The following is a 27,801-nucleotide window of genomic DNA, read 5'->3' on the forward strand; positions in this document are numbered from 1 at the left end:
TATGAACTAAGTAGTACCCTCAGAGCTCCCAAGGTCTCAACCACCAACCAAGGACTGCACATGGAGGGCTCTGATCGTTCTGGCAGCATGTGTATAGTAGAGGATTGCAAATTCGATCATCAATAGGAGGATAGGATCTCGGCCCTGTGAAGGTTCTGTGCCCCAGTGTAGGGGAATGCCAGGGCCAGAAAGTGGGAGAGGGCGGGGTGGCAGGCATGGGGAAGGGGGAGGCAACAGGGGTTTGTTTTTGTTGCTTTTGTTAGTTTCTTTGTTTTTTGGAGGGGAAACTGGGAATGGAGAAATTTACATGTAAATAAAGAAAATATCAAAAAAAAAAGAAATCATGTAACTTTTCTCATCATAATGCAATAAACATTTAAAAAAGAAAAAAAAGAAAAAAAAATCACAGAGTTCCTCTATCGTTCAAACAGGTTCCTGTGGTCTCTGTGGTAACTTGGGCGGAGTCAGTCTGGCTTTCAAGCCCAGAAGACTCAGGGCTTTTTTTCTGTGGATCAGATAACATGTGAAATGAGAAATAACTCACCTTGACTGAGGCATTTGACTCTCTAATTTTTTTTCCACAGTGTAGACCAAGCCCAGGCAGGACAATGGCAGAGCTTTTCAGTGGTTTTCATACCACAGTCTAGGCAATCTCTTGTAGCTGTGTCCATATCTTCTGAGACCTTATGGGGTACACTGTTAGGCTTTGCAAATCTCTGTCTGTCATAAGTTTATATATATGTATATATAAACTTCTGACAAGGTTGACAGCTATACCTATTGGTCATGTCTGAGTTAGACAACTTGTGTTTGTTAAATCAGTTGTTTGAGAATGTATATAGTAAGTATAGTACACTGTAATTTAGTGACAAAAGTAAAAATCATTTACCAAAATGCAGGATAGGAACAAACATCTTAATTGTTAAGTAACTTTGACAGGTTGTATAGTCTTTTAAAAAACACATTTTACATTAGCAAAGAAACACTTGGCTTAGAGTTGCTGTGGACCAGAATGGAAAGAATCAGAGAGCTAACAGCTGTGCCATGAGCCCATGGTGACAGAAAGTATGTCTGGGCAGGATCAGGCCTGTGACACAAACTGAGCACTCAGGCCATGGGAGCAGGCCAGGGGTGTGGGAGCACCATGCTGTGCCAGCTCTGGGCTTTGGACAGGAGAGGTGAGGAGGCTATGGCACGGTGCAGAGCCTGGCAAGAGCATGGTCAGATCCCTGTTGAAGCTGGAGAATTTCGACCAGAGACCTAGGCAGTGACTGACAGTGGGCAGTGGAGCAGAGCATAGACAAAATGCTAACACACACTAGTGTGGATGAACTACTCAGTAAATTGAAGATATGTTTTGTACTTGAAGTTTTAAAAGAACAGGCTTAGATAAGACACACCCAAGAAACAGGCAGGAGCAAAAGTACCTCCAAAGAGCCCTCAGTTTGTGTTACCTAAACAGAAATAACCTAGAGTTCTAACCGTGGGTGGGTATGTTCCAAAGCTGGTGTCTAGGGGAAACAGTCCACCCGCTACTCGCCTGTGTGCTTGGTGTGTGAACTGATATCCCGACTTGTCGTCACTGAGCACTCTACAGACAGGCATCCTTCTGTAGAAGGTGCTGCCACTTCCCAGAATGCAGGAGACAATGTTCCAATCCCTCAGCCCCTCAGAACTGAAAACAGAAATCTTTTATTGGGAGAGTTTCACTTCTTTCTGGGGAATCTGAAGTGGCGTTTACCTGACTTCACCTGACCGTCAAACCCACCTGTCAGTATAAGTTCGACGCGTGGTAGTCAAAAGGAACCCTCCAACTATTTTTGTGATCTGCCCACTGCCATTTTTTTCTGACATTCCTGGGAAAATTGACTCTCTTGGCTATTTTCATTATTAAATTTTGTGTATGTGTGGGCAAGTCTATATGCACACAAGTGCAGGTGCCCAACAAAGTCCTTTTGGCTACTTGAAACATTTGAATTCTATTTATTTACTTCTTTATTAATATATGCATGTGAACAGGGGGCAGCTTGCAGGAGCTGATTCCAACCAAGTGAGACAAAGAGGAACAATTCTACACTATTAAGATCAAAACTAAAATTCCATCAGACTCAATCAAGATGGAGATGATAAAACAACAGTACAACGCATTATAAAGTGTTTCTTTGCACAAGGAACCCTGCAAGCAAACCAGCAAGCCAACAAAAACTCTGTCTTTATTCTGTGAGGCCCAGGGGTCTTTCCTAAAATCCTATTCTCCTTTTTTATTCTCACTAGCACAGATCCTAAAGCCCCTCCTCTTCTGGATCAAATTCCAACTTCATAATCTGCACTAAATAACTGAAGAATTTTAAACTACAGAATTTAGGTTGAGTGGACATGAGGGCAAGGTGAGCCCTTAAGACTTCCAAGGTGTGGCATATGAGAAGCCTAGAAACTGCCAAGTGTTTTGGCTGGCAGACTGCACACAAGGAACGGACATTTATTCCAATAGGACTTTTCTCTCTTGCTTTCCAAAAGATGTACTACAGAATCTTCATGTTGAGACAGATGTTAGAGCAGGTCCCTGGAGTTGTTGTAGTTTTCCCACCAAACTCTGTTACCCTTCCTGACCCACCCCTAGGAGATCATTTGTATCAGTAACAGCTGAAGGTCCCAGAATCTTTACTCCTGTGGCTCCAGTTCCTGCCCCGCCTCCTACAGTGCTGCAGCGGAAACAGGCTGTGGTGACTGGGATCTTAGGTAAGGAGACAGTAGCCCAAGGAAACAGATGTTATGGCAATCATTCTTTACCTCTCAACCTCAAACTCATGTCTTTCTTACTGGTTCTGTCCTCAGCCCCCCCACACCTGTACCCCAACCCCTGCCAAGCATCCTTTGCTGACCTCCCAACCGGGTTGCAAGCCCTGTGACTGTGACTTTTAAAATCATCCTCTTCCAGGAGCCCTCCCTGCATTTCCTCCCAGGACTTCCCTGATCTGCACCATTACCCAGGATCAGTCTCAAACCTACCATGGGCTGTCCACCTCAAATGACTCAGTGACACCATCTTGTGGCCTCCATCCTGGCTGTGTCGTACACATCCTTCTTTCTGTCTCAGGTGCAGCCCTGGTTTCTGCCCTCCTACACTCAGCAGGAGCCACAGGTGAGAAGGACCACACACTGGGGAGGGAGAGGATGACTGTGGATGGGGGCCTAAGCTGGCCCGTTGTAGGTCATCCAGTTGTCACTCTTCCCAGATACTGGTCTATTCCTTTGCCAGCCAGCACCCAGACGTGGAGACCAGATATATAACCCCTTGATGGAGTGCTGTAACAATAACACCATCCTGCCCCTGAACAGCACAAGCCTCTGTAGCCCTCACTGTATCTACTGGCCCTGTTTCCAGCATTGCTGCCTGGAGTCCCAGAATCAGGGTGTCCTTAGATTCAAAGTTCCAGGCATGAAGCCCAACTGCAGAACCTCCCCCACCAGCACAATCAGGGCCAAGGTGAGTTTTCTTTTACATGTCCAGGTGGGGGGAAGAAAAGGCAAGGACAGAGCATGGGTGTCTGAGCCCCACCCCCATGAGTGCAGTTTCTGCTGAGGCCCCACCTTCCCATATCTGGGTAGCTAGATATAAGACACTCCACGTGTCTCTGTCTCCCACCCTGTAACTCCTCATGTCTCTCTCTCTGCAGGAGTCTCAGCTCTCAGACAGATAATGACTCCCTCTACACCACCTTGGAGAGCAGAGTTTCAAGTCATCTCCAAGCCTGATATTTTGTAATAAGTCATTTGGACAGTGTTTTTCACTATTATTATTAAGTGATATCTTTGATGGTTTCACAGATGTGTATATAGAATGCATTCTTTCTTTACTGTTTCATTTATTTACATTCCAATGTAAATGTTGCTCCCCTTCCCAGTCCCCTCTCCAAGACTTCTTCACCCCATCCTCCTCCCCTTTGCCTATGAGAGGGTGCTCCCCACCCCCTCAGCCCCCCTCACCCCCAGCTCACCCCCCCACACCTCCCTTCTTGGCAATCCCATAGGAAGAACAAAGTTTACAATGCATTTTTGTCCTCCCCCATCCCCTGTTGGTCTGTTTCTAGCATTCTGAGGCATCTGTGTGACACTGAAGTGTGACATTCACTGTAGCCTGATGGGGTCACCAACGGCACACAGCTGAAGGCACTGAAGCCATCTTCCTCCAAGTCTATCCAAAGGAAGCAATTCAGAAGTGAAAGACAGAGCTCCCTCAGCCCCTCCTCCATCCTTTCCTGGCATTCTTGTGCAAACCCAGCTTGGCTCAACCAGAGTTGCACTTTCCTGCTTACAGTGGCTGTGTCTTACACAGAAGATGGTATTTACAATACTTCTTCATTGTACCTTTCAGCTCTTACAATCTTTCCATCTCCTCTTCTGCAATGTTCCCAGAGCCTAGGGGAAGATGCCTCATGTAACACCTTCTAGATCCATCACCCCTTCCCCAGTGGGTGACTAGCTGGAAACAGTCTTTTTCCGGGCACTTGCAAGCATGAATTCACAGCAGTTGAGGCAGATAGATGCACAAGATCGGCACAAGCTGGAGGCAGACAAAATCCCAACACGGAGAGGGTCGGCATGAAGTCCCACCCATAGCTAAGAAGATATTGTCAACGGATAGATGCTATGAGAGGGAAAGCTTTTAGTGGATTTGCCATATGGCTTTTCCATACCTCCTTACCCTCAATTCTGTCCCCTCATTTTCTTTATCTCACCACCTCTTTCCTTCTTAAACCTGTCCATGACCAGTATTCCCCTGTCTTTGTATACATGCACGTATACAAACAGATTAATATATAAATACAACCTTCTCAGTGTATTTAGTGTTGCTTGCATGTCTCCAGGGCTGACCACCTGGTACTGAATAGCCAGTTGGGGGACACATCTCTTGAAAAGGCAAATTCTCCACCTCCCAGCATCTGTCATCAGTTGATTGTAGCTCTTCATCTAGGGCTTGGGCCCATATCATTGTGCTCTCATGTGTTTAGTTTCCCTAACATGTCTATACGTCATGGCCTCACAGCAGTCTTCCTGAATCCCTAACAATCTTCCAATCTATCCACTCTGGCTTCTGTACCTCAGTGAGGAACTAGAGCCATTGCCTCCTTGGTCGGGCTTTTGCTTTTCGATTGCCTCCACTCTTCCAGTATACCCCCAGTCTCTGTCATGCAGGGAGCCTGGGGTTCAGCTGCTTCAACCAGGCAAACGCCATGGGAAAGAAATAAAAGCAATGGCTATTCCTTGAGTAGGTACTCTGTTCTGTGACATCATCAGTACCGCATCTAGAGTTTCCTTCCCTCAGGGGCCACCTAAGTTTACTACCTGTCTGTGCAGGAGAGACAGCACGCATGCTCGATAGCATGGCACAGAGAATTCTCTCAAACTGTGAGATGATGGGGGTGGGGAAGAAGGAGGAATCGCTGGGTGACCTTGTGCCCAAGGCTTAGTGGATGAGATGAGACACATACTGCCTTTCTACCCACACATGCTGGCACGTTTCTTTACATCAGAAATCCGTGCTGCTCTCCATTTTACTACACTCCAACACAGGACAGGATTCAAGGATATCAGCAGCATCGGCCACCTGCAGGGAGAGAGGGCACTGCCTGCGGCTCAGAGCCAACTATGCCTACAATTATTAGCTATTGGCTGCAATCACAGAAAGAGTGTTCATTCCATCATGACCTGGATGGCACAAAAGAAATTTATACCACACTGTGAGCTTTCAGTCTTACTCGGGGGAGCCATCCTCTCCTCTCACAATTCCATTAGAGGAGGCTGTGCCCTCTGTCCTCACAGAAGCCTGGACAAAGAGGGAAAGACCTTTGAGGGCAACCTGTCACTGGTCTAACCTGTTCTTGGTTGTGACCTATTGAGAGTGTAGTGATGGTGTGGACTACCCCTGCCTGGTCAGGATGTCATGCAAACTCCTATAACAACATTGATCAGAGCACTTTGCCTCAAAAGCCATCCGTGGCAGGGATAGAGAGGTGGCCAGTCAGTTTGAAATGACTTTAGCACAGGAATCCTGTGTGTCTTCAGAAGACTTAGAAGTAAGGATGTCAGAAAAAGTATGCAGAGAAAATTGGGGTGCTTGTGAAACTGAAACTGAAGAAAATTGCATAGAACACCCAAATGCTGCAGCAGAAGGTAACACTGGAGGTGGCCATAGTAATGGCAAGTTTGGCTCTACACTGAAGAACTGTGGGCATCTTGGTGCTGAGAACGTGGCTCAGAAGGAAAGATGCTTGCTGCACAAGCAGAGGACCTAGGCTTGGATCCCCCATCATCCATGCAGACTTTAGGATGGTTGTGAGAGACTGCAACCCCAGTGCCAGGATAGAGCAGGGGCCAACAGAGCCTGGAGGTGTCGCTCCCAGCCATACTGGCAAAATAAAGACCTTTAAGTTACATGGAAGATAATATTAGGTCAAAGGCAATGAAAATCACCCAAAGTTGCCTGTGGTCTCCACATGTGTATGGGCACACACACATGCACACTGGTGAATAGGGAACACACAACAAGAGCAATAGGCATGTTTTCCAATGTGGCAAGGAATGTGATATCCAGATAACTGGGGTAGTTTCATGTTTATGTGCTTGCAAAGAACCTCAGGTACACATCTGTGCTCAGTGTGTGTGACATGGCTGGAGAACATGGCTTACGGTGAATATGTCAGCCATTGCTGGAAGATGCAAAAAAAAAAAATTTGGATTATAAGCAGTCAAATACTTTATTAGTACCCTGTAGCACACCCATGTTCTTGAAAGGTCTGGAGCCATTATATCACACACATACACACAAACACACACACACACACATACACACACACACACACACAGCAAGAGAAGAGAAAGAGAGAGATAATCCAGCTCAGAATGATGAAACTCTACTTCCTCTCAAGACATCTAGATATAAATTTATGTGCAGTGTGTGTGTGTGTGTGTGTGTGTAAATGCACATGTATGCGGTGAAAGTAAAAGCAGGATCATCAGAGAGGAGGGAAAGATCTAATGTCTAAGGTAGCAGTTCTCAACATGTAGGTTGTGACCCCCTCTGGGGGTCAACCGACCCTTCCACAGAGATCACCAAAGACCATTGGAAAACACAGATATTTGCTTTGTGATTCATAACAATAGCAAAATTACAGTTATGAAGTAGCAACAAAAATGAAGTTATGGAGGGGATCACCACAACACAAGGAACTGTATTAAAGGGTCGCAGCATTAGGAAAGCTGAGAACCATTGGCCTGATGAGGACTGTAATGATTTATGTGCCATGAAAAAAGATGGAAGGATGTCATGACAGAAAGGAAGGAACAAGGGTTGGGGTGGGAGAGACAGAGGAGGGCAATGGGACAAGGAAAAAAAAGAATGATATATAGTGATAAATGTGTGGAAATACCATAATGAAAGCTGTCCCTTTGCATGCTGACTTTAAAATAATTTTAAAGGGCTGGGTGTAATGAGGCAAGCATTTAATTCCAGCACTTGGAAGGCATTGACAGGTAGATCACTGTGAGTTTGAGGCTAGCCTGGCCTACATAGTGAATTCCAGGACAGCCAGGACTATATATAGAGACCCTGCCTCAAAAAAAAAAAATTAATTAAAAAAAAATAACTTCAAAACTGCAGGACATGACAGCCACTGTATGCCTTCTGAATTTCCACTTACAGTCATCATTAAGTTGTTGAAAACAATAAATCTCTCTGCAGGAGAGACGGGCCAGTCTGGCAAGCGGACCTCAGGTTCTCATCTGAACAGTGCTGACTAGTTAGTATTCTCCTGTGAGAAACCTGAGACTTTGGTAAAAGAAATTTCTGTGGGGATTCACACGCCCTTTTTGCTCCAACTGCAGGGTATTTCTACTCCCACTCTGGTCCATTTTAGCTCCCAAATGAAAGACACAGAGACTTGGTGCTTTCATTAACAAGTTGCAAGTGCTAAGCGGGGCAGATGCTGAGCTATTATTCTTTTTTTCATTAATTTATTTATTCACTTCATATCCCAATATCAGCTCCTCCTCTCTGCCCAGCCCTCCCTTCACACAGTTCTTACCTCCGCTCCCCATTCCCCTTCTCCTCCTGGGTATTACCCCACCCTGACATATCAATTCACTGCAAAACTAGGCACATCCTCTAGTACTGAGGCCAGACAAAGCAGCCCAGTTAGGGGAATGGGATCCACAGACAGGCAACAGATTCAGAGACAGTCCTGACTCCAGTTGTTGGGGAACCCATATGAAGACCAAACCGCACAACTGCTACATATGTGGAAGGGTCCTAGGTGCAGCCCATGCTCACTCTTTGGTTGGCGGTTCAGTCTCTGAGAGCCACTAAGGGTCCACGTAAGTTGACTCTGTTGGTCTTCCTGTGGAGTTCCTATCCTCTTTGGGTCCCTCAGTCTTTCTCCCAACTCTCCCACAAGACTCCCCAAGATCTGTACAATGGTTAGCTGTGGATCTCTGCATCCGCTTCCATCAGCTGCTACATGGAGCCTCTCTGAGGACAGCCATGCCAGGCTCCCATCAGCAAGCATAACACAGTATCAGTTCTGAGCTTCTATAACCCAAGTAGGCTCTAACACCCAGCTGAATGCCTGTCATTTGGTCTTGTCCTGGCTTGCCCTGGCCCATGTTTGTCTTCACGGCTGCTCTTTCACTGAGACCTCAAGGTGAGTCCTCCTGGTCCAAGCACATGGTCTCTTCGCCTCTTCTCCTCCTCTCTCCTGGTTTCTTGGGACCCTGTGACTGGGATGGGAAGTCTTGCCCTGTTGTCTTGTGGCCAGTTAATTGGCTTGATCAGCTCTTTGTCAACCAACCATAGGTGATGGAAAACAATTTTTACATAACATTGATACCATCTGAACTGTAACCAGATTGTCTGGGCATCAAAACCAGCGTCTGAGTACACACTACACAAAACTATGCCCCAGATATGTCTCTTCCAGACACTGGCTTAGGACTGCATCAGCTAGCACCTGGATGAGGGAACCAGATACACCACTCTTGGGGCAATGTGAAACGACATCATTCTACCCGTTACGAGGCTCGTTTTGGTATCTGTCAGCAGCATCAGGCTATCTTCCCAGCACTGCTGCCTGGAGTCCTAGGATTCCCCAAATCAGAGTTGCACAATCTAGGGTCCCAGGCCCAAATCCTGATGGCACATCCTCTCTCATTTCTAGTGTCAGTGCCCAGTTGGGGTTCATATTCCAGTCCAGACAGGGGGAGAAGGGATGAGGTACAGTATAGTTGTGCATCCCCAAAAGTCTCCGCTGAGACCCACCTTCACATCCCTGGATTACCACGTGGTATTCCTTCCCATTCCTCTGTCCCTCTACACACTTGTCTCCCTCCTGCTCTCCCTCTCTGGGGGAAAGGATACTCCTTACCACTGAAGCCACTCTCTATCAGATCCAGTTTTGTCTAGATCATTTTAGGCAATGGATTTGTAGGTCACACAGAATCTGATATGGATTGATAATGCTATTTTCAACCATCACTATGATTTTTGTGTGTGTGTTCCCTGTTCCATGGACATTTGTGTAATGGAATCTTAATTTCTCCATGTTGGAGTGGCCAACATTGAAGAATGTTGAAAGGAGAAGCTTATGAAAGGAGGAGGTGCTGAGGGGCTGAGAGCAGAGCCATTCTAACTGGAGTAATGCCATCTGGTGGAATGAGCGAGTTTCCACCCACAATGATGAGTTGCCTAGACTGTGGGCTCTTACAAAGCACTGTGAGTCAGTGGAACTCTGTAGGGTGTCCAGGCTGGCATCCAACTCACAGAGATCCGCCTGCCTCTGACTGGAATTAAAGTGCTGGGATAAAAAGCATGCCTCACCACCCTCAGCCTGCAGATTCTAAACTACTAAGGAAGTATACAAACTGCATCTCTTCTTGCTATAATTACTTTTACTTAACTGTTCTGCTTTAAAATGCTTAAGACCAGGCTGGACAGGGGCTGCTCAGCACCAGAGGGGGGTGAGTTTAGTTCCCAGGGCTCACCTCACTCCTGGCAGCAACATAGCTAAACCCGAAGATCAAACAACGGGTCATTAAACTGTTTCAAATTTCCCTTCGGAGTCTTCCACAGCTTTACTCATTCCCAGTCAGCTATTAATAGGAAACACACATCATTTGTTTTGGTTGTTGTGGAGGGAATTTTCCCCAGTCCTGTGTGAGCATGCACAGATATTTGAGTGGGGCTGGAATCTTGATATGAGGAGCAGGTAATAAATCCCCAGTTGAGATACCTGGCTGTTCTTGTTGATGAGGGGTTTACATGTATTCCAGACCCCTATCCAAAACATTAAGAAGAAACCTTCCTGTTTATTGTAGAGAATGCAGTAGCGATAGCTGTAAAGAATGCTTTGATGATTTCAGGGAGGAGCATTTGAATTAGAGCTGCCTGACCCCAAAGCATCCTCAGCCCCTCAGTGTTTGTCAGCTTCCCTGCACCTGCACCAGCAGCCCTCCCGCCAGCCCAGCCACTTTCGCTTTCCCTTTTCGCTCCCTTTCAGACGCTCCCTTTCAGACGGAGGATCGCCTCAGTCTGAAATCCCAGGTGATACCTTTAAGTTCTCCTTGGATTCCTGGGGTGGGTGGAGCTAGTAAGAGGATCACACCTGGCTTTGCAGCTTCAAACTGAACTCGGAAGTCTCAGCAGGGCAGCTGAAGATGTTGTGCAGGGACCTCAGAGCCCTCGCTAACATCAGGCTGTGGACAGTGTACCTGGTCCTGGAGGACTTCCTGGGCACTTGCGCAGGTGAGCACTGAGCAGGGAGAGGGACCTTGCTGTGTCCCTGTGCTGTGGGGTGCAGCATGAGCAGACTTGGTGTGTGTGTGTGTGTGTGTGTGTGTGTGTGTGTGTGTGTGTGTGTGTTTATATGTGTGTGTTTGTTGTGTATGTGTCTGTGTAGTATGTACCTGTGCCTGTCTTTCTGTATGTGTATGTCTATGTATGTCTCTGTGTTTGTGTATGTGTCTGTGTCTGTGTCTGTGTGTCTGTGTGTCTGTGTGTTTGTGTGTCTTTATATGTGTGTGTTTGTTGTGTGTGTGTTTGTGGTGTATGTATCTGTGTAGTATGTGCCTGTGCCTGTCTTTCTGTATGTGTATGTCTATGTATGTCTGTGTGTCTGTGTGTCTGTGTGTGTGTGTCTCTGTGTGTGTATACATATATATATACATATATATATATGTATGTATGTATGTGTGTTGTATGTGTGTCTGTGTGTGTCTCTATGTGTCTATGTCTGTGTGTGTGTGTCTGTGTTATATGTGTGTATGTGGTGTGTGTGTGTGTATGTATTTCTGTGTGGTGTATGTGTGTGTCTCTGTGTGTCTGTATATGTACCTGTGTGTATTATCTAGGTAAGTCCCTGGAAAAATGCATATCTGGTAGCCATTTGAGGGAGCTTTTGTGTCTAAAAGACACTGTGACTTGGAGGAAGTGTCCTTGACTATCCTAGTATAGTAGTATAACCACAGACTCCTGTGAACTTGGTGGGGCAGGATGATCAATCGTTATCCAGAGCTGGTGGCCTCAAGCTTTGCTAGCACTGAGTTCGGGAAGCATAAGCTGCACAGGGCTACTAAGTTTCCATGGCAACAAGAATAAGTCCAGTGTCTTCGAGAAGGTACAAGGAAAGGTGCATCGAGTGTTCAACTTGGTGGCAGGCACAGATGAGGGTTTTAAGAATCTAAATCCTGAGACACACAGAGGAGGCAATGATCATCTTAGGAACTCCTTGTAGCCTCAAATCTGGTATAAAATCCTCAGGGTCTTTAGGAGCTCAGCAGGAGAAAGTAAGTGTGGCAGTGGTAGTGAGGTTGTGCTTGACCTGAGGCTGAATGAATCAGGGCCTCCAACAGGAAGATGCGGAGTGGGAGGACGGGTGATGAGAAAGAAAGAAGACAAACAATAGCTGGAGCCAGGAGGTCTTATATAACTGATGTTGTGCCAAGCAGGCTTGCTGAAGTACTGCATCATGTATACCAACCACAGAGGGGACAACAACCAAGGGAAAAAACAGTGTTGGCAAAGAGAGCATGGAAAATCTCAAACCCAGATGATGTAAGACAATAACCACGCTCCAAGTAGGAGTCAGGGTTCCCAGAAACTGCAACCTTGACTCTTTCGTGGGAGTGAAAAACCAGCCTTGCCAAATCTGATCCTGAACAAGGGTACCGAAACAAAATCCTTTCTTTTCCTTTCACAGAAGCCAGGTATTTTAAAATAAACCTTGATTTGACATACATTAAAGCCAGGATTTTTTGGAATTATTGTTATTAGACCTCAGAAACTTTAACATCATATATACTATCTTTAAGTCTTTTCACAATTTTTATGTACTTTAAACAACATGCTCAGACCTTTATAACTCATAAGAAGTTTTTATTTATCTATTCTGTAAACAAATCCATTTTAATCTTTATATATAAATTCTTATTTATTAAAATGATATTTTTATGACTTTTATTCATTAAAGCCCTTTTATCTTTTATCCTTATTTTTATCATTGGATGTCATATCTTTTTATAGTAATATTAGTAGATTTTCACATTCTAACCTTCAGGTAGGAATTCTAGTGTTTATTTAGTAGTTGTTTAACCTTGAAGATGGGTCAGAAGCCTGTATTGAGCCTTTAAAACCTCATCTGATTACTAGTTTGTATTTAAAGAGATACTGGAGGTCAAAAATAACTTTAATTTTTTTTAAATGATCACATATAGATATATCATGTTTAAAGACACAGGTACCAGTTATTCTCATCTAAAGCAACTTTTCCCTGGGAAAGTGTGCCGTGGAGTAGGACCAATCACCTCTTTCACACCCGGTAGACATACTTCAGTGGCTCTTCAAGAGCAGCAGCTATAACGGTCATTTGATTTTGTTGTTGTTAAATTCAAAGACTTAACTATCTTTGTTAGTATTATTAATCCTGAAGATGCAAGAAAAAAGATCATTAATCCAAATCCTCACAACCAAATTAATTAAAACAAGCTTTTTTTTTTGTTTGTGTACATGGGCTCTCCCTTCCTAAAGGCATGGTTCAATAGATCATCCTTGGACATGAGTAAAATAAGGGTTTTGATAGTTCAGGAGTAGGAGGTTTCCAAATGGGGGATTTGACAAATAGGCAGAATGTAATGGTTTGTATATGCTTGGGCCAGAGAGTAGCACTATTAGGAAATGTGGCCTTGTTGGAGTAGGTATATCACAGTGGGCGTGGGCTATAATACTGTAGTCCTATCTATCTGGAAGTCAGTAATCTGCTAGAAGCCTTCAGATGAAGATGTAGACCTCTCAGCTCCAGCTATACCATGCCTGATGATAATGGATTGAATTTCTGAACCTGTAAGCCAGCCCCAATTAAATGTTGTCCTTATAAGAGTTTCTTTGGTCATGGTGTCTGTTCACAGCAGTAAGACCCTAACTAAGACAAAAGTTGATACCAGGAGTGGGGTGGAGAAATGATGTCAACCCTTTGGAGGAGCCTAGAAGATCATGGATCCCAGACATTGAAACAAGAAGCTGTAACATTGAAGCTGCCTTAGAGACCCCAAGATTTTTGAGATGGCAGAGACATCAAATATCTCCTGAGGAATGCTGCTAACAGGGAGTGGAACCAGTCCAGGAAAAGAAGTTTGTTGCAGTCAACAAAGATGATAAAGGAGTGGAGTTCTGAAGACCACTTAGACATCAGAACTGGAGATACAGAGTTCGGAGTCTGCCCAGATGGTTTCCTGTCTTGCATTGGAGATTATAGTTAAGTTACTGGATGAATCTCAGCAGAGACTTTGAACTTTGGACTTTTAACATTGGTGAGATTGCTATAGACTATGAGGATTTTGGAATTGGACTAAATGTATTTTGCATTATGCCATGTTTAGGTATGGCCTCCATAGACACATATGTTTGAACAAGCCTATGGGGGCCAGAGAATGGAATGTGATGGTTTATATATGCTTGGTCCAGGGAGTGGCACTATTAGGAGATGTAGCCTTGTTGGAGTAGGTATGTCACAGTGGGCACGGGCTATAACACCCTAGTCCTAGCTACCTGGAAGCGAGTATTCTGCTAGCAGCCTTCAGATGAAGATGTAGAATTCTTAGCTCCTCCTGCACTATGCCTGCCTGAATGCCGCCATGTTCCCACCTTGATGATAATGTATTGGGACTCAGAGTTACAGGAGTAGAGCATAAGAATAACCAGTGAATGTAACAACCTTCTGAAACAAAGACATGGTTACAAAATACTCATAACAAAGGAAGTAACAGAGGTGGTCATAACAAGGTATCATAACAAGGAAGTAACAAGGTGATTATAACAAAATATCAAAAGGTAGTAACAGGGTTATCCTAACAAGGTATCATAACAAGGTAGTAACAAAGTCATCATAACAAGGTAGTAACAAGGTTATCATAACAAGGTAGTCATAGTAAGTTACTAACAAGGTAGTCATAACAACAGGTGATCATAACAAAGGGCATTACAAAATGATTATAATAACCTTTAGAAATAAAGGCATGGTTGCAGTTTCCTAAAATAGGCAGCACAGCACCATTTGCAGATAAGCTTACAGGTGGGACATAGCCCAATACATGAGAGAGAGTTAATTATAAGCAGGAATGAACATAGTGTATCTTTACTATAAGATAGCTTTTAAGCCTAAGATGAAGGCAGGCCCCTTCACCAGTATTTTTTATATGTATCATATAAAAACTGATCAAAATTAAAACAAAACATTAAAATAAGAACATAAGCATATTTTTAGCTCAGGGGAGTTCTACTCAGGATTATAGTCAAGAGAGCCATGGTTTTTAAGAGATGAAGACTAGAGAAGAGTGTCAGGAACAAAGGAAACCACATTTCCCCAAATTCTGATGGTTATACAAAAGCTAGCATTCCTCAAAACCTTGGGAAGCCAGTTTCCCTCTAACAAAAGGAGCCGTTTCCTTATTACTGTCAGAGGGACAAATGGGTATTTGTGATACTTATTAGCATGCTAAAGCCCATGCTAGCCTCCAGGATCCCTCAAGTGTCAAGCTCCCAGTATCACAAGTGCCTGTTAACACATTTCAGAGTCCAGTTCTTCTCAGCTCTTCTCAGCTCCATCCCTATTCTGAACTCCTCCAGCTTGTGACCTTCCCTTCCAGCTACTCAATCGCCTTATAACTCTGCTATTTTGGCTTTGCACCCTCTTTTGCCCACATTCTCTTTGTCTTCAGCTATCTGGACCCCTCATCCCTCTCTTTGTGATCTCCACTAATCTCCCTCTCTCTATGCATCCTCTTTTTTGCTCTGCTTCAGTCATAGCCAAGTCCAGTCTGTTGGCCATGTTTAGTCTACTCTCCCACTCCCTACTCTGGCTGTTGACTCTCAAATATCTATAATTAAAACCTTCCCTTTAACCATACCATGGAACAGTCATGTCAACAGTTTATGCATCTGGTGCCAAAACCTAGGATGAGTTCCAATCCTGACCTCTCCTAACTGAAACCAAACTGCTGTTTTTGACATCTTCTGACATGCACCATATTAGACTATAAATTCTAGAATTTGCTTATTTAGTTGGTTCTTCTTTCCATCAGCTCTTTCCTGGAACTTGAGTGTCACTTCAGAGTTGCCTGTTTTGTTTCTGTCAGCTTCTGGAGCCTACTACTGCTTCTCCTTCCTCAGCTCCCTCATAGAACTTACTCTGTCTCCATTAGAAATCACAGTGGTGCACTAGAAAGCTTCTCTTATCCTACTGCGCCCCTGTCAAGTGGAAAAGATGCCTCTCCTTTGTACTTTGGGACAGTTCTCTCTGATTAGTCTTTTAGTCCACTTGGGGGACATCCTGGATTGAAATCCCTGTCACCAGAACACTTAACCTTCTCTCTCCCATCTTTGATCTCCCTCCCAACATGCCTCAGTTTTCTTATGGAGCTAATTGGAATCCTCCCTCTGGCTGAGTTCCTGTTTATGACCCTTTCACCTCCTTTTACCTGATGGACTTGGCAGGATGCTGGAATGAAAATATGTATCTTAACCGGGGTTTGTATTCCTGCACAAAACATTATGATCAAGAAGCAAGTTGGGGAGGAAAGGGTTTATTCAGCTTACACTTCCACATTGCTGTCCATTATCAAAGGAAGTCAGGAAAGGAGCTCATCCAGGGCAGGAACTTGGAGGCAGGAGCTGATACAGAAGCCATGGAGGGGTGCTGCTTACTGCCTTGCTTCTTCTGGTTTGTTCAGCTTGCTTTCTTATACAACACAGGACTGTCAGCCCAGGGGTAGCACCACCCCAGTGGGCTGGGCCCTCCCCTCTTGATCACTGGATCTCATGGAGGCATTTGCTCAAGGGAGGCTCCTGTCTCTATGATAACTCCAACGGGTGTCAAGTTGACACACGCTGTCAACTTGTGTGTGTGTGTGTGTGTGTAGCAGAAGATAAAGTTAAGTGGGAAAAAAATTCTTAGGTGTACATTTGAAACTTTTAGGGCCATGATCTTGGTAGTTGAAGAAGGGAAATCTCAAAACCAGGGAAAGAAGAGAACCACCCTCCGTAGCGGGCAGGTAGGGAAACAGGCTGTTGATTGACAGGTACTTATCTGAAGTCCCTTTGACCCATGAGAGATAAATTCAAGTCGACTCTCTGAAGCTTACAAGAATTTATTAAGCTTACAAAATAGATAACTTTTAGATACACTAGCATTGCCATTGTAATCTGTACTGAAACCCACATATTCACACTTTTGTGACATAGTAGAAGTTTGGAAAACACTTTTGGATTAATAGAATGTGAACACTTATTAAGGCAATCTCAGGGAAGACCAAAACCTTCTGTGGAGCAGAAGGGGCAAAAGCTCGCTTGATCTTGATCTTTAGCATGACTACAAACCATGAAAGGGGGTTTCTTCCCTCTGCCCAGAAGACCGCATGTATGTAACATTAGTGTACTGAGAAGTCCCTTTTAGGTATGCATTTAGAAGACAACCAAAGCAAATTTAAAATCTTGAACTTGTGCCTGTACTAGATCATACAGTCAAAGGTTTTTTAGCAGAGTTAGACTAATAGCCTATCAGAACTCCACTAATTAATGTTAAAACTCTGAACTTTTGAAGTCTTAATACAACAGCAGCATAGCAAGGAGAAGAAATCAGAGAATATTTTTATTTCTTTTATATAGATTAAATCACTTTCTTATGGCCATTTAAGCTTGCACATCCTCCAACCTTTATAACCTACATTGGCCAACCTTGAAATACCTTCTTAGACCCTAAAACATTTTCTTAGATCCTTACAACTTAAGCTTCTCTATTCTCGGATCTTACATAAACTTTACACTTTTTTCCTAATTATTTACCATGAGACACAGGTGGGTGATCCCTGGGAACAACCACTTAAAATGAGGCTCTTTAGATGAAGGAATAGAAAAAGGTTCCTTTGAAACTTGTTTTCTGAGTCTGGAACCAAGGCAGATTCTGTCTAGACTTAGTAGTGGCAGTTCCAGGAGAATGAGGCCTATGGATCGATTTTTCACATGAAGAGACGTGAGAAGGCATCTGAAACCTTGGTCTCTGGCGTTAAACTGATAAATCCTTCACAGATCTGGTCTTCAAACCATCAGAGACCTGAGAAAGATAAATTTCACTTGAATAAGCAGGAAGTGTAGACCAAGCATCTTCCAAGTTAAGGACAGAGGCTTACCAACTACCTGGACAGTTACGGAAAGTGGTGGGCATCCATCTTCAGCTGCCAGGCCCGTAAGATTTGACAGAGTTTTCTCTGAAGCAGGAATCTTGAAGGATTGTCCTTCCTTTGTCCAGGTAAAGTAAGGCAGTCAACTTCCCAATGTCTTGCCTGTCCACAGCTTGGACAGTGTGCTGTCAGCAGTAGAGACAAAGGCAATGACACAATGACAGCCCAGCGGCCAGCTTTGCCACATTCAAAGCAAGCTCCAGGTGGAGGTCCTTCTGTGCCCATCGTCTTCTCTGGGGGAGGGGGGTACTGCCAGTAGCTGATGTGTCTATCATAAAAAGCCTTTCTATTAGACACTTCAAACTCCATATTCTGCAGATATCTGAAATGTTTGAAGATCATCTGTCTATGTAAAGTATACCTAAATAGACTAGCTTTGCTTATTTCTAGTTATTTACTTTGAAAACATATATAGGAGGCTTAATAAGGCTTGTTCCTATAATTGATTGCTTCCGTTCTTAGCATGACTGCAAATATATTTCTGAACACATTAAAGGATTTATGTTATTTATAAGGTAAATGACTATTAACTTGCATTTCTTAATTATCCTTTCAGAGTTTATAATAATTTAGTAGCTTTCATAACGACTAGAACTTTACATTACATCCCTGTTAGGTTTAACAATTTTGAATTGAAGCCTTTCTAGTATCAAAATGAAATGTTTAATTTTAGATACAGTTCATAGAGAGACTGGCAGCTTTGCTGATCCTACTACACCACACCATTATAGGCCATTGTAATTTTCTGCATGGCTTAGTTTATCCAAAGAGCTAAATCTTAAAAGACAAAGAAGCTATATAAATACTTCTGTGAACATCATTAGACTTTAGAAGTTTATAGATCTTGATTATTAGACATTCCTTATTCATCAGACATATGTTGTTACTTATCTATTTTTCTAGCAGCTTGATGTTGAGCAATTAGAAAAGACATAAGTAACTATACATGCATCTCAAATTAGCTTTTGTTAATCTGAGTAGACCTTTACAACCATGAAGTTTCATCATCATATACAGTATATTTTAAGCCAGAGTTGAATCACATATACAGTATGTTGTAGCAAATATAACTTTGAATTTCTAGCATCATACAAAAATCCATACCAGTCTAAAATATTTAAGACTTGCTGTTGCTTTCCTAATCTAAAAGGAGATACAATAATAAACAGAGAGTTCATTAGGACTAAGAAGTTTTACAATTGTTGCTTTAAACTATGTGGTCATAAGTTGGTCATCACAAGGCAGGTTGTAAACCATGTGGCTGACATGGTTGCTACTTAAAAATATTTGGTGTGTGTGTGTGTGTGTGTGTGTGTGTGTGTGTGTGTGTGTGTATGTGTGGTGCGACAGAGAGAGAGAAAGAGAGAGAGTTGAATCCAAGTGACATATACATACAGAGTTAAATCCCAGTTACATACATATATAGAATTGAATTTGAGTTACATACACACATACATATATGCAGATATATATGTGCCTTAGACAAGAATTAAATCATATATATGCTTATGTATATAGATTTTAATTATAAGCCAAATAAGTGTAATGCCAAATATTTTGCAGATTATATAGATTTTAAGCAATACCCAAAGAGCAACTTTCAGATCCTTAAAAAAAGAACTTACAGCATAATCCTAAGATTTTTTTAAGGAGCAGACTGCAAAAAGATTGAAATAAAAAGATTAAGAGTAGAGAAAGTAGAACCTTAAGCACAGAGCAGAGCAAGTTTAGAGACAAGACCTTTCGAATCATTTGTCCGTGGGAGTGAGAATTTGGAAATCAGATGTGCCAATTTCTGGCCTTTGAATGGGGCCGTTGTTGCAATAAAACCTGAGTTCGTGAAGGAACAGAGTGTGCTTATCTTAGAGCAGGCTGGCTGGAGAAAGCTAGGGGACAGGAGAGCATGTGGCCCGCGTGGGCAGGCTGTGGGAGCCAGAGCATGTGGAGGACATAGTAGACTCTAGAATTTGGAATCAAATTCACAAACAAATGATCCATACTTATCTCAGGAATGGCTAGATTAGCAGCTTGGTTTGGAGCAGCCTCGCAGAGGTAACAGGTGTGTGTGTTGACTGTCTGCTCCTATCTAGCTCCAACTTGTTGCAAACTTACAGGGAAGAGACATTTATAGAGTGTGGGTAGGGAAACCAGCAGAAACAAACAGGGCTTGGAGTAAGGAAAAAGGAATAAAGAAAGGAGAACTTTTTCATGCCCCCTCACCCCATCGCCTGGGTGGTACTTTGAAGCCAGATTTGATAGGTTTGGAAGCTAGATGTATCAGGACACAGTTCCAATGGGTGGAGGTATGGAAGAGTCCCAGGCTTGGGTCTGAGGTGTCCCAGGGACCCCAGGAAGGTTGAACTAAGGAGGCACAAGCCATCCAGGTGACTTGTCATGCAGTGGACAGTGAACAGTACTAAAAGCACAAGCAGACATGGCTCACCTGGACCAGGATTTCCTAGAGAAGCCAAGGGGGTGAGAGACTGTACTGGAGAAATGGAGCCTTAACCAGGGAAGTGGTCAGAGAAGCATTTAAGCTGAGTACAAGAGAGAGCTCACAAGTTATTGGTGTTGGATGGAGTGCCCAGTGATCAGTGGACCAGAATGCAGATCTGCTGCAGGTGCAGTGGGCAGGTAGGATCCCAGTGTGGACAGACACCAAGAGGGCCCCCTGAGGTCATGGCACCAATGTTATGAAATCTAATGTGTCGAGGGGGTACTTTTGTGACCTGAGGCAAGGTGCTCCTCTGAGAAATTATATCACACAACAGATCAGGTGTAAAGGAGTTTAATGGGGGAGGGGAGGGGAGTGAGGACCTGGGGAAAGGATAGAGGCAGAAAGAGAGCCATGAAGACAGAGAGAGCAGAAAAGAGAACAGAGTGGTACACAAGGAATAGAGTGAGGAAATGCCAGGAACAGAGGGGGAGAGAGAGAGAGAGAAAGAGAGAGAGAGAGAGAGAGAGAGAGAGAGAGAGAGAGACAGAGACAGAGACAGAGACAGAGAGAGACAGAGACAGAGAGAGACAGAGACAGAGAGACAGAGAGAGACAGAGAGACAGAGAGTAACAGATCTGGGATCCTTTGGACACTGCACACACCTGGCACACCTGGATGAACCATAGGTGATGATATAAGCAACTGTTAGGTCCCCAAGGTCAGGCTAGTGGAATCGTGTGTGTATGCTAACAGGTGAGGTGGAATGACTGAGAATGGCTGCCATAGGCTAATAGATTTGAATGTTTGGTCACCAGAGAGTGGTACTATTTGAAAGGATTAAGAGGTGTAGCCTTGTTGGAGGGGGTTTGTGGGTGTGGACTTTGAAGTTTAAAAAACCCCAAGCTAGGTGCAGCCTCTCCCTCTCTCTCTCTCTCTCTCTCTCTCTCTCTCTCTCTCTCTCTCTCTCTCTCTCTCTCTCTCTCTCTCTCTCTCTCTCTCTCTGTCTCTTTCCCCTCCCTCCTTCCCTCCCTCCCTCCCTCTTCCTCTCCCTCTCTCTCTCTTCCCCCATGCTCCCTGAGTGGATCTGGATGTAGAATTCTCAACTCCAGCATCATGTCTGCCTGCTTCCTGCCATGCTTCCTGCCATGATACAATGCACTAAACCTCGAAAACTGTTAAGCAAGCCCCATTTAAATGCTTTCCTTTATAAGAATTGCCATGGTTAACAAGTAGTGGTGATGCATGCCTTTAATCCCAGCACTTGGGAGACAGAGATAGGAGGATCTCTGTATTTGAGGCCAGTCAGGTCTACACAGTGAGTTCTAGGACAACCAGGGCTACAGAGAGAAACCCTATCTTGAAAAACTGAATTAAAAAAGAAAGTAAGAAAGAAAGAAAAGAAAAGAAAAAAGAATTACCTGCTATCACTTTCTGCTAGCTCATCTCATGCAGGCCAAAAGCCCGGTTTTTTATTTATATATCAATTTAGTTATTTATTCCAGGTTCCCTTTTGATTCCTAAGAATCAGCATCCCGTGACCCTAACTCCTTAATTCACAATAAACCGCAAGCACACATTTTCTTTTAACCTTGCAAAAGAATTCAGAGATCTGCTTGCCTCTGTGAAGCACAGATAGTAAACTAGCTGGGTGGGACACAGTCCTGAAATTACCATTTCTACCACACCTGGGCCTTGACTCAATTCGTCCTAGACTGACCTTGAACTCAGGAATCTGCCTGCAATTGTTTCTGCCTGTCTTTGCACCTTTCTGGCAAGCTGACTCATAGTATAGCTGCCTCTGTTCCTTTAGATCTGTGAAGCACCTTATACGATTCATATTGCATCCTTATATTCTTTCATAGTTAAGGAATTATAGCCCGGGAGTAGTGGCACATGCCTTTGATCCCAGCACTTGGGAGGCAGAGGCAGGTGGATTTCTGAGTTCGAGGTCAGCCTGGTGTACAGAGTGAGTTCCAGGACAGCCAGGGCTACACAGAGAAACCAAAAGGAAAAGAAAAGGAAAGAGATCATATATTTTTGAACTCATGCTTTTAGAGTTTTTTTCCCTCACAGCCCTATCCTGAAGGTCCCAGTGTTTACCATTTTGCTGAGACATTAGCTACACCTTCACCTCATGGACTCATGCTGTCTCAGATTATCATGGAATCATTAACGTTAACAGGGAGGACATTCCTTGGAAGGATGTGAAAATATGTACACTATTATACAAACAAGCCTTGTGCCCAAGGCTGCTATTGACACTCATGGAGGCCCGTGTCCACTAACCTTGTCCCAGGGGCAGGAACCACGTCATTCTGTCCCCACCAAGGCCGTGCCGGACTCAGCAATCTACCTGTGAAACACTGAGGCAAGGAGTAGCCCGGTTTCAATCCCTCACGGTAGAACTGACCATGGGAACCCATGAACCTGTCTTCTCAGGATCCCACACTCTGCGCTATAAACTCATGGCCTTGTCTCTGGAGGTGCCTGGGTTGCCCCAGTTCCTGACCCTGGGATACTTGGATGATGAGCTCTTCCTGCCCTCTAATGAAAACAGTAGCAGAACAGACTTCCTGAAATCCAGGGCCAAGAGCCACCGGAGAGTTGAAACCTGGGCAAAAGACACTGAGGATCTGCAGGAAAAGGAGGAGCAACTCAAATGGATGCTAGCCGAGGTCACAGTCCAGAGCGGCCAGGATGTGGGTGAGTAGACGGAGCTCAGTACATACAGATCCAGCACTGGTTCCTGAAGTCCAGGGGGTGGGGGGATACGTAGGGGGAGGGTATGGCCTAAGCTGATTGAACAAACTAGTGGTCTTTCCCTATGAAGCAAAATATCCCCACACTTTGGTGAATCACAGGATCCACCCTCCCTGCCCCCAGCCCCATTGAGAGATGAGGTCCAGAGACAAGAAGATAACAGGTCACTGTCTGTGTGGGCCAGATCTTCACATCCTCCAGGAAACCTTTGGCTGTGACCTTCAAAGCAACAGAAGCACTCCAGGTTTCTGGCAGCTGGGCTATGACGGGCAGAGCCTCCTCACCTTTGACCAGAAGACTCTCACATGGACAGTTATGCCCTTCACCAAGCAGAACAAGACATTCTGGGAGACACGTGCACCATATCAAAGTTGATATGGTTCAGAAATTCTTGGATGACATATGTCCTGCTCAGCTCCAGAGTACCTGGCTTCCTTGAGAAATGTCCCGCTGGATACAGGTACTGACTGTCACCAGAGTTGGTTCCCAGAACCCAGGGAAACATTCCTGTAGCCAAGTGGCTCCTTCCATGGTATTTGTGGGGGTCTGAGTTCTCACTTGTGTGTACAATGGTGGCACAGCCTAAGGTAATACTTGGAAGTTAGGACATAGAGTCTCTTCCAGAGCCACTGCTAGTGTCCTCAGATCAGAAAGGAAGAGTCCCCAGATGTTGCCTGAATCTCAGACACAAGGGCCTCACACGTAGAATAAAGACCACTCCCCTCTTTCCAACAGCCCTCAACTCTAGGATAGAGATTGTCCTGGAGGAGAGGAGAGCACTGGGTGGGACTGGTTGGGTTCAAAGCCATCCTCACTGGGAGCTAAAATAGGACAGGAGGATGCAACCTTGGGGCTAAGCTACAGAGTCAAACACAAGCTACCCCATACAACACAACCTGATTGAGGTCCTTTTACTGTTGCTTAGCTCTTTCTTTTAAAAGATCAACCTGGGGCTGGAGAGATGACTCAGCGGGTAAGAGCTCCAGTTGCTCTTGCAGAGGGCCCATGTTGAATTCTCAGCACCCAGGTGGTTTAAAACCATTTATAACTCCAGTTCTAGGAGATCCAGTGCCCTCTGTTGGCTTCCATGGGCAGCAGGTATACACATGGTACACACAGTTCATGCAGGCAAAAATAGTCATAGCCATACACATAAAATAAAGCAAATAAATATAAAATATTTAAAAGGTTATGTTTTCTTTTTAAATGGCTTTGTCTTTTAAAACAGTCTCATAATGCCCATCATACACACACATACACACATACACACACACACACACACACACACACACACACATACACACACACACATCTCCTACCTCTACCTTCCTAGTGCTATGATTATAGGCATGTATCACCCAGTCTGGGATCTGAAAGGTGAAGTTTCAAACTTTGGCCAAATGACAGAAAATATAAGGATGCCCTGAGAAATCTGTGGAGGAAGAAAAATGGGAGGCAGACACTGGTCGTCAGTCCTGGGTCAATTCCAGAATCAGGGCCACACAGTCAGTTGACTCTACTTTGGGGGTCTTTCCCTCTCCCTTAAGGCTTGTAAAATAGAAACGAGGTGCATCCCACTCAGGTCAGATTTGTAGCCCCTGTAATGCTGAGCCTCTGTTCTCTCAGTGCCTGTTGCTCCCTGTGCAGGAAGGAAGAACTGTCGACCCCTGAGAGCAGGGACATCATGTTCTCTCATTGTGCAAATCAGGGACTGACCCTAAAGAACCTCGGGAGCCATTGGAACAACCCCAGCCTCCCTCAATCCTACAGCCCCTGGGAGCCTCTAGGGAGGGGAGATTGGAGGCAAGTATAAACAGGGTGGTTCTTCTGGGCAACCCAGCGTGCTGAGGTAGAGGGATCCTCGCCCTTGATAACTCACTATACCTTCTCCCAGGTTCCCCAGTGGTGAATGTGACCTTCAGGAATTATCCAGTGGGCAGGATCACACTGACATGCTGGGCTTTTAATCTGTCTATCTCTGAGGCCATCCCGGTCTGGTTTCAGGATGAGAAGCCAGTACAGCAGAAAACCTTTGGATCTAAGACCATCCTGCCCAGCGGGGATGGGACCTACCAGGCCTGGGAGTCCACTTGGGCTCTTCCTGGACAGGAACCACAGTTCACCTGCAACTTGAAGCACGGCGGCTACAACATCAACATATCTGCTGTCTCTGGTGAGAAAGGGGAACAACTTTCCACCTCAGGTGTGGGAAGCAGGGCCAGGAAGAGCCTATGGACTGCAATGACTACAGCTTTCATGGTGATCTCCTGGACATCAAGCCAGAAAACTGGTGAGGGCTCCGCTTTGCTTCTGCTCTGGTGGCTTCTGCTCTTTTCTACATCTTTGGCAGTTCTGACCCTCGCCTAAAGCAGCAAGAGACCAGGTGAGCATCCTTGCAGATGTAGCCGAGGGTGGCAGGGGTCACGGTGAGAGGCCTTTTCTTCTCTTTCTAAATTGTACGGGTAGAAAGGTAGTCACATACCCACCATTTTACTACCACGCTGGTGAATGGAGAGCCCTAAGGAGTTACCATCCCGGACCCTAACCTGCCCTACTGTTGGGAGGCACCGCCCCCTGGTGGAAATACAGTGCTACTTCCTATGTGTTCTTCAATAAATTATGAAATACAGGGGCAGAGAAGCAGGCTGGACACCCACAACAAAGTACGAGTTGTGGCAAACTCTAAATGTCCCTGACTCTTCACCAAATAGAGACATAGAAAACAACAGCCAATTAAGACAGAGGGAGAACTGAGAGCCCAAAAGATGATTGAGAGTCATTTTACCAGGTGATGATGTCTATTCCAGTTTCATCTTGATTCAAACAAGGAAAGTTCTCCTCAAAAGATAGCCATGAAACATCTGGGGGAGATATTGTATGTATATATACATATAAACATTTAAAAGATTTTGAAGATATTTTATTCTCTATGGTCTCTTTAAATCCATACTAATACTCACATGGGTTCTTCAGGTCCCGTACAGGGCTTCTGCCCTACCTTCTAAGTTAAACTGCTGTTCTCCTGCCGTCACCGTGCCAGCCTAAAATGATCATAGCAAACCTCGTTAAGTGTTAATACGTCTCCACAATAAAAAACGAGAAGAACAAGTCGCCCCAACCAATTTAATTTTAAAAATAAAATGGAGATAAAAATTAAAAATTGTATTACTATAATGGTTTTAAAAAATAAAAATGTTACAAAATAAAAATATATAGTATTAAAATAACAAAATGTTATAAAAATATTAAAATTTATTTTAGTAAAGAATTATGCATAAAGATTAAATGGATATATGGTTACAGAATAAAGCACTGAAATGTTTTTTATAAGTTATGGTAAGTAGTTTAATGTATACAAAGGATAAGACTTAAAGATAATACTTGTGATATTACAGTTTTAAGGTCTATAATTAACAATTATTTTTAAAATGGCTATAATGTATGTCAAATCAAGGTTTATTTTAAAATATCTGCCTTTTAGGCAGGACCCCTAGTAGAGGGATAAGGACACCATCCCACCTATAGAACTTTTGACCCAAAATATTTCCTGTCGAAAAGAAATATAGGGACAAAGATGGAGCAGAGACTGAAGAAATGGCTAATCAATAACCAGACCTTTCCCATGGGCAAGCACCAATCCCTGACATTATTGATGATGCTCTGCAATGCTTACAGACTGGAGCCTAGCATTACTATCCTTTGAGAAGCTCCACCCACCAGCTGACCAAAACAGATGCAGACACCCACAGCCAAACATTATACAGAGGTCTGGGACTCTCATGGAAGAGTTGGAGAAAGGATTGAAGGCACTGAAGGGGATAGGAACTCCACAGGAAGACCAACAGAGTCAACTAACCTGGATCCTTGGGCTCTCAGAAATGGAATGACCAACGAAAGAGCATACACAGGCTGGACCTAGGCCCCCAGCACATATTTAGCAAACATGCAGCTCAGTCTCCGTGACAACCTCATCTGGCCTCAGTGGAAGAGGATGTGTCTAACCCCGCAGAGACTTGATATGCCAGGGTGGGAGGATACCTAGTGGGGGTCCCACCCTCTCAGGGGTAAAGGGGAGGGCAGGGGAGAGCGACTCTGCGGGGGAGCACTCCAAAATGGGACAGGTTTGGGGATGTAAAAAAAAATCTGGCTTTTAAAATACTGGATAATAGTTATAAGTATCAGAATGAGATAACTGATTTTCTTCAATGATTCTCCACCTGTGGGTCACAACCCCCAGATATCCTGCGTACCACATATTTACATTATTATTGATAACAGTATCAAAATTATCATTATGACATAGCAACAGCTTGTTGTGGAGTCACCACAACAGGAGGAACTGTACTAAATGGCTGCAGCATTAGGGAGTTTGAGAACCACTGTTCTAGATGTTTCCCATGTGGGGCCTGCACTACTCTTTAACTGTACTGGGATATCACCTATCATTGCTGTTTGCCATTGGTGGGTGTCTTAGTCAGGGTTTCTACTCCTGCACAAACATCATGACCAAGAAGCAAGTTGGGGAGGAAAGGGTTTATTTAGCTTACACTTCCACATTGCTATTGGTCACCAGAGGAAGTCAGGACTGGAACTCAAGCAGGTCAGGAAGCAGGAGCTGATGCAGAGGCCATGGAGAGATGTTCCTTACTGGCTTGCTTTCCCTGGCTTGGGTTCTCTTATAGAAACCCAAGCCAGGGAAATTAAGAAAACGCCCCACAGCTGGATCTCATGGAGGCATTTCCCCAACTGAAGCTCCCTTCTCTGTGATAAGTCCAGCCTGTGTCAAGTTGACACACAAAACCAGCCAGTACAGTAGGTCAATACAG

General features: G+C 44.3%; 1 protein-coding gene and 1 pseudogene across 1 annotated transcript; both read left to right on the plus strand.

Moving 5' to 3' along the window:
- Nucleotides 1-2,376: 2,376 nt before the first annotated feature.
- Nucleotides 2,377-3,701, plus strand: Igfl4 (IGF like family member 4). The gene is made up of 5 exons (XM_031384114.1): nt 2,377-2,387; nt 2,621-2,739; nt 3,098-3,142; nt 3,237-3,487; nt 3,678-3,701. The coding sequence occupies exons 1-5, from the start codon at nt 2,377-2,379 to the stop codon at nt 3,699-3,701; spliced, it is 450 nt and encodes a 149-aa protein (XP_031239974.1).
- Nucleotides 3,702-10,373: 6,672 nt separating this feature from the next.
- LOC116101722 lies at nt 10,374-26,083 on the plus strand (annotated as a pseudogene).
- The last annotated feature ends 1,718 nt before the right edge of the window (nt 26,084-27,801 follow it).

The sequence above is a fragment of the Mastomys coucha genome, unplaced genomic scaffold (genome assembly GCF_008632895.1).
Source record: "Mastomys coucha isolate ucsf_1 unplaced genomic scaffold, UCSF_Mcou_1 pScaffold21, whole genome shotgun sequence".
In the NCBI taxonomy this organism is placed as follows: Eukaryota; Metazoa; Chordata; class Mammalia; order Rodentia; family Muridae; genus Mastomys; species Mastomys coucha.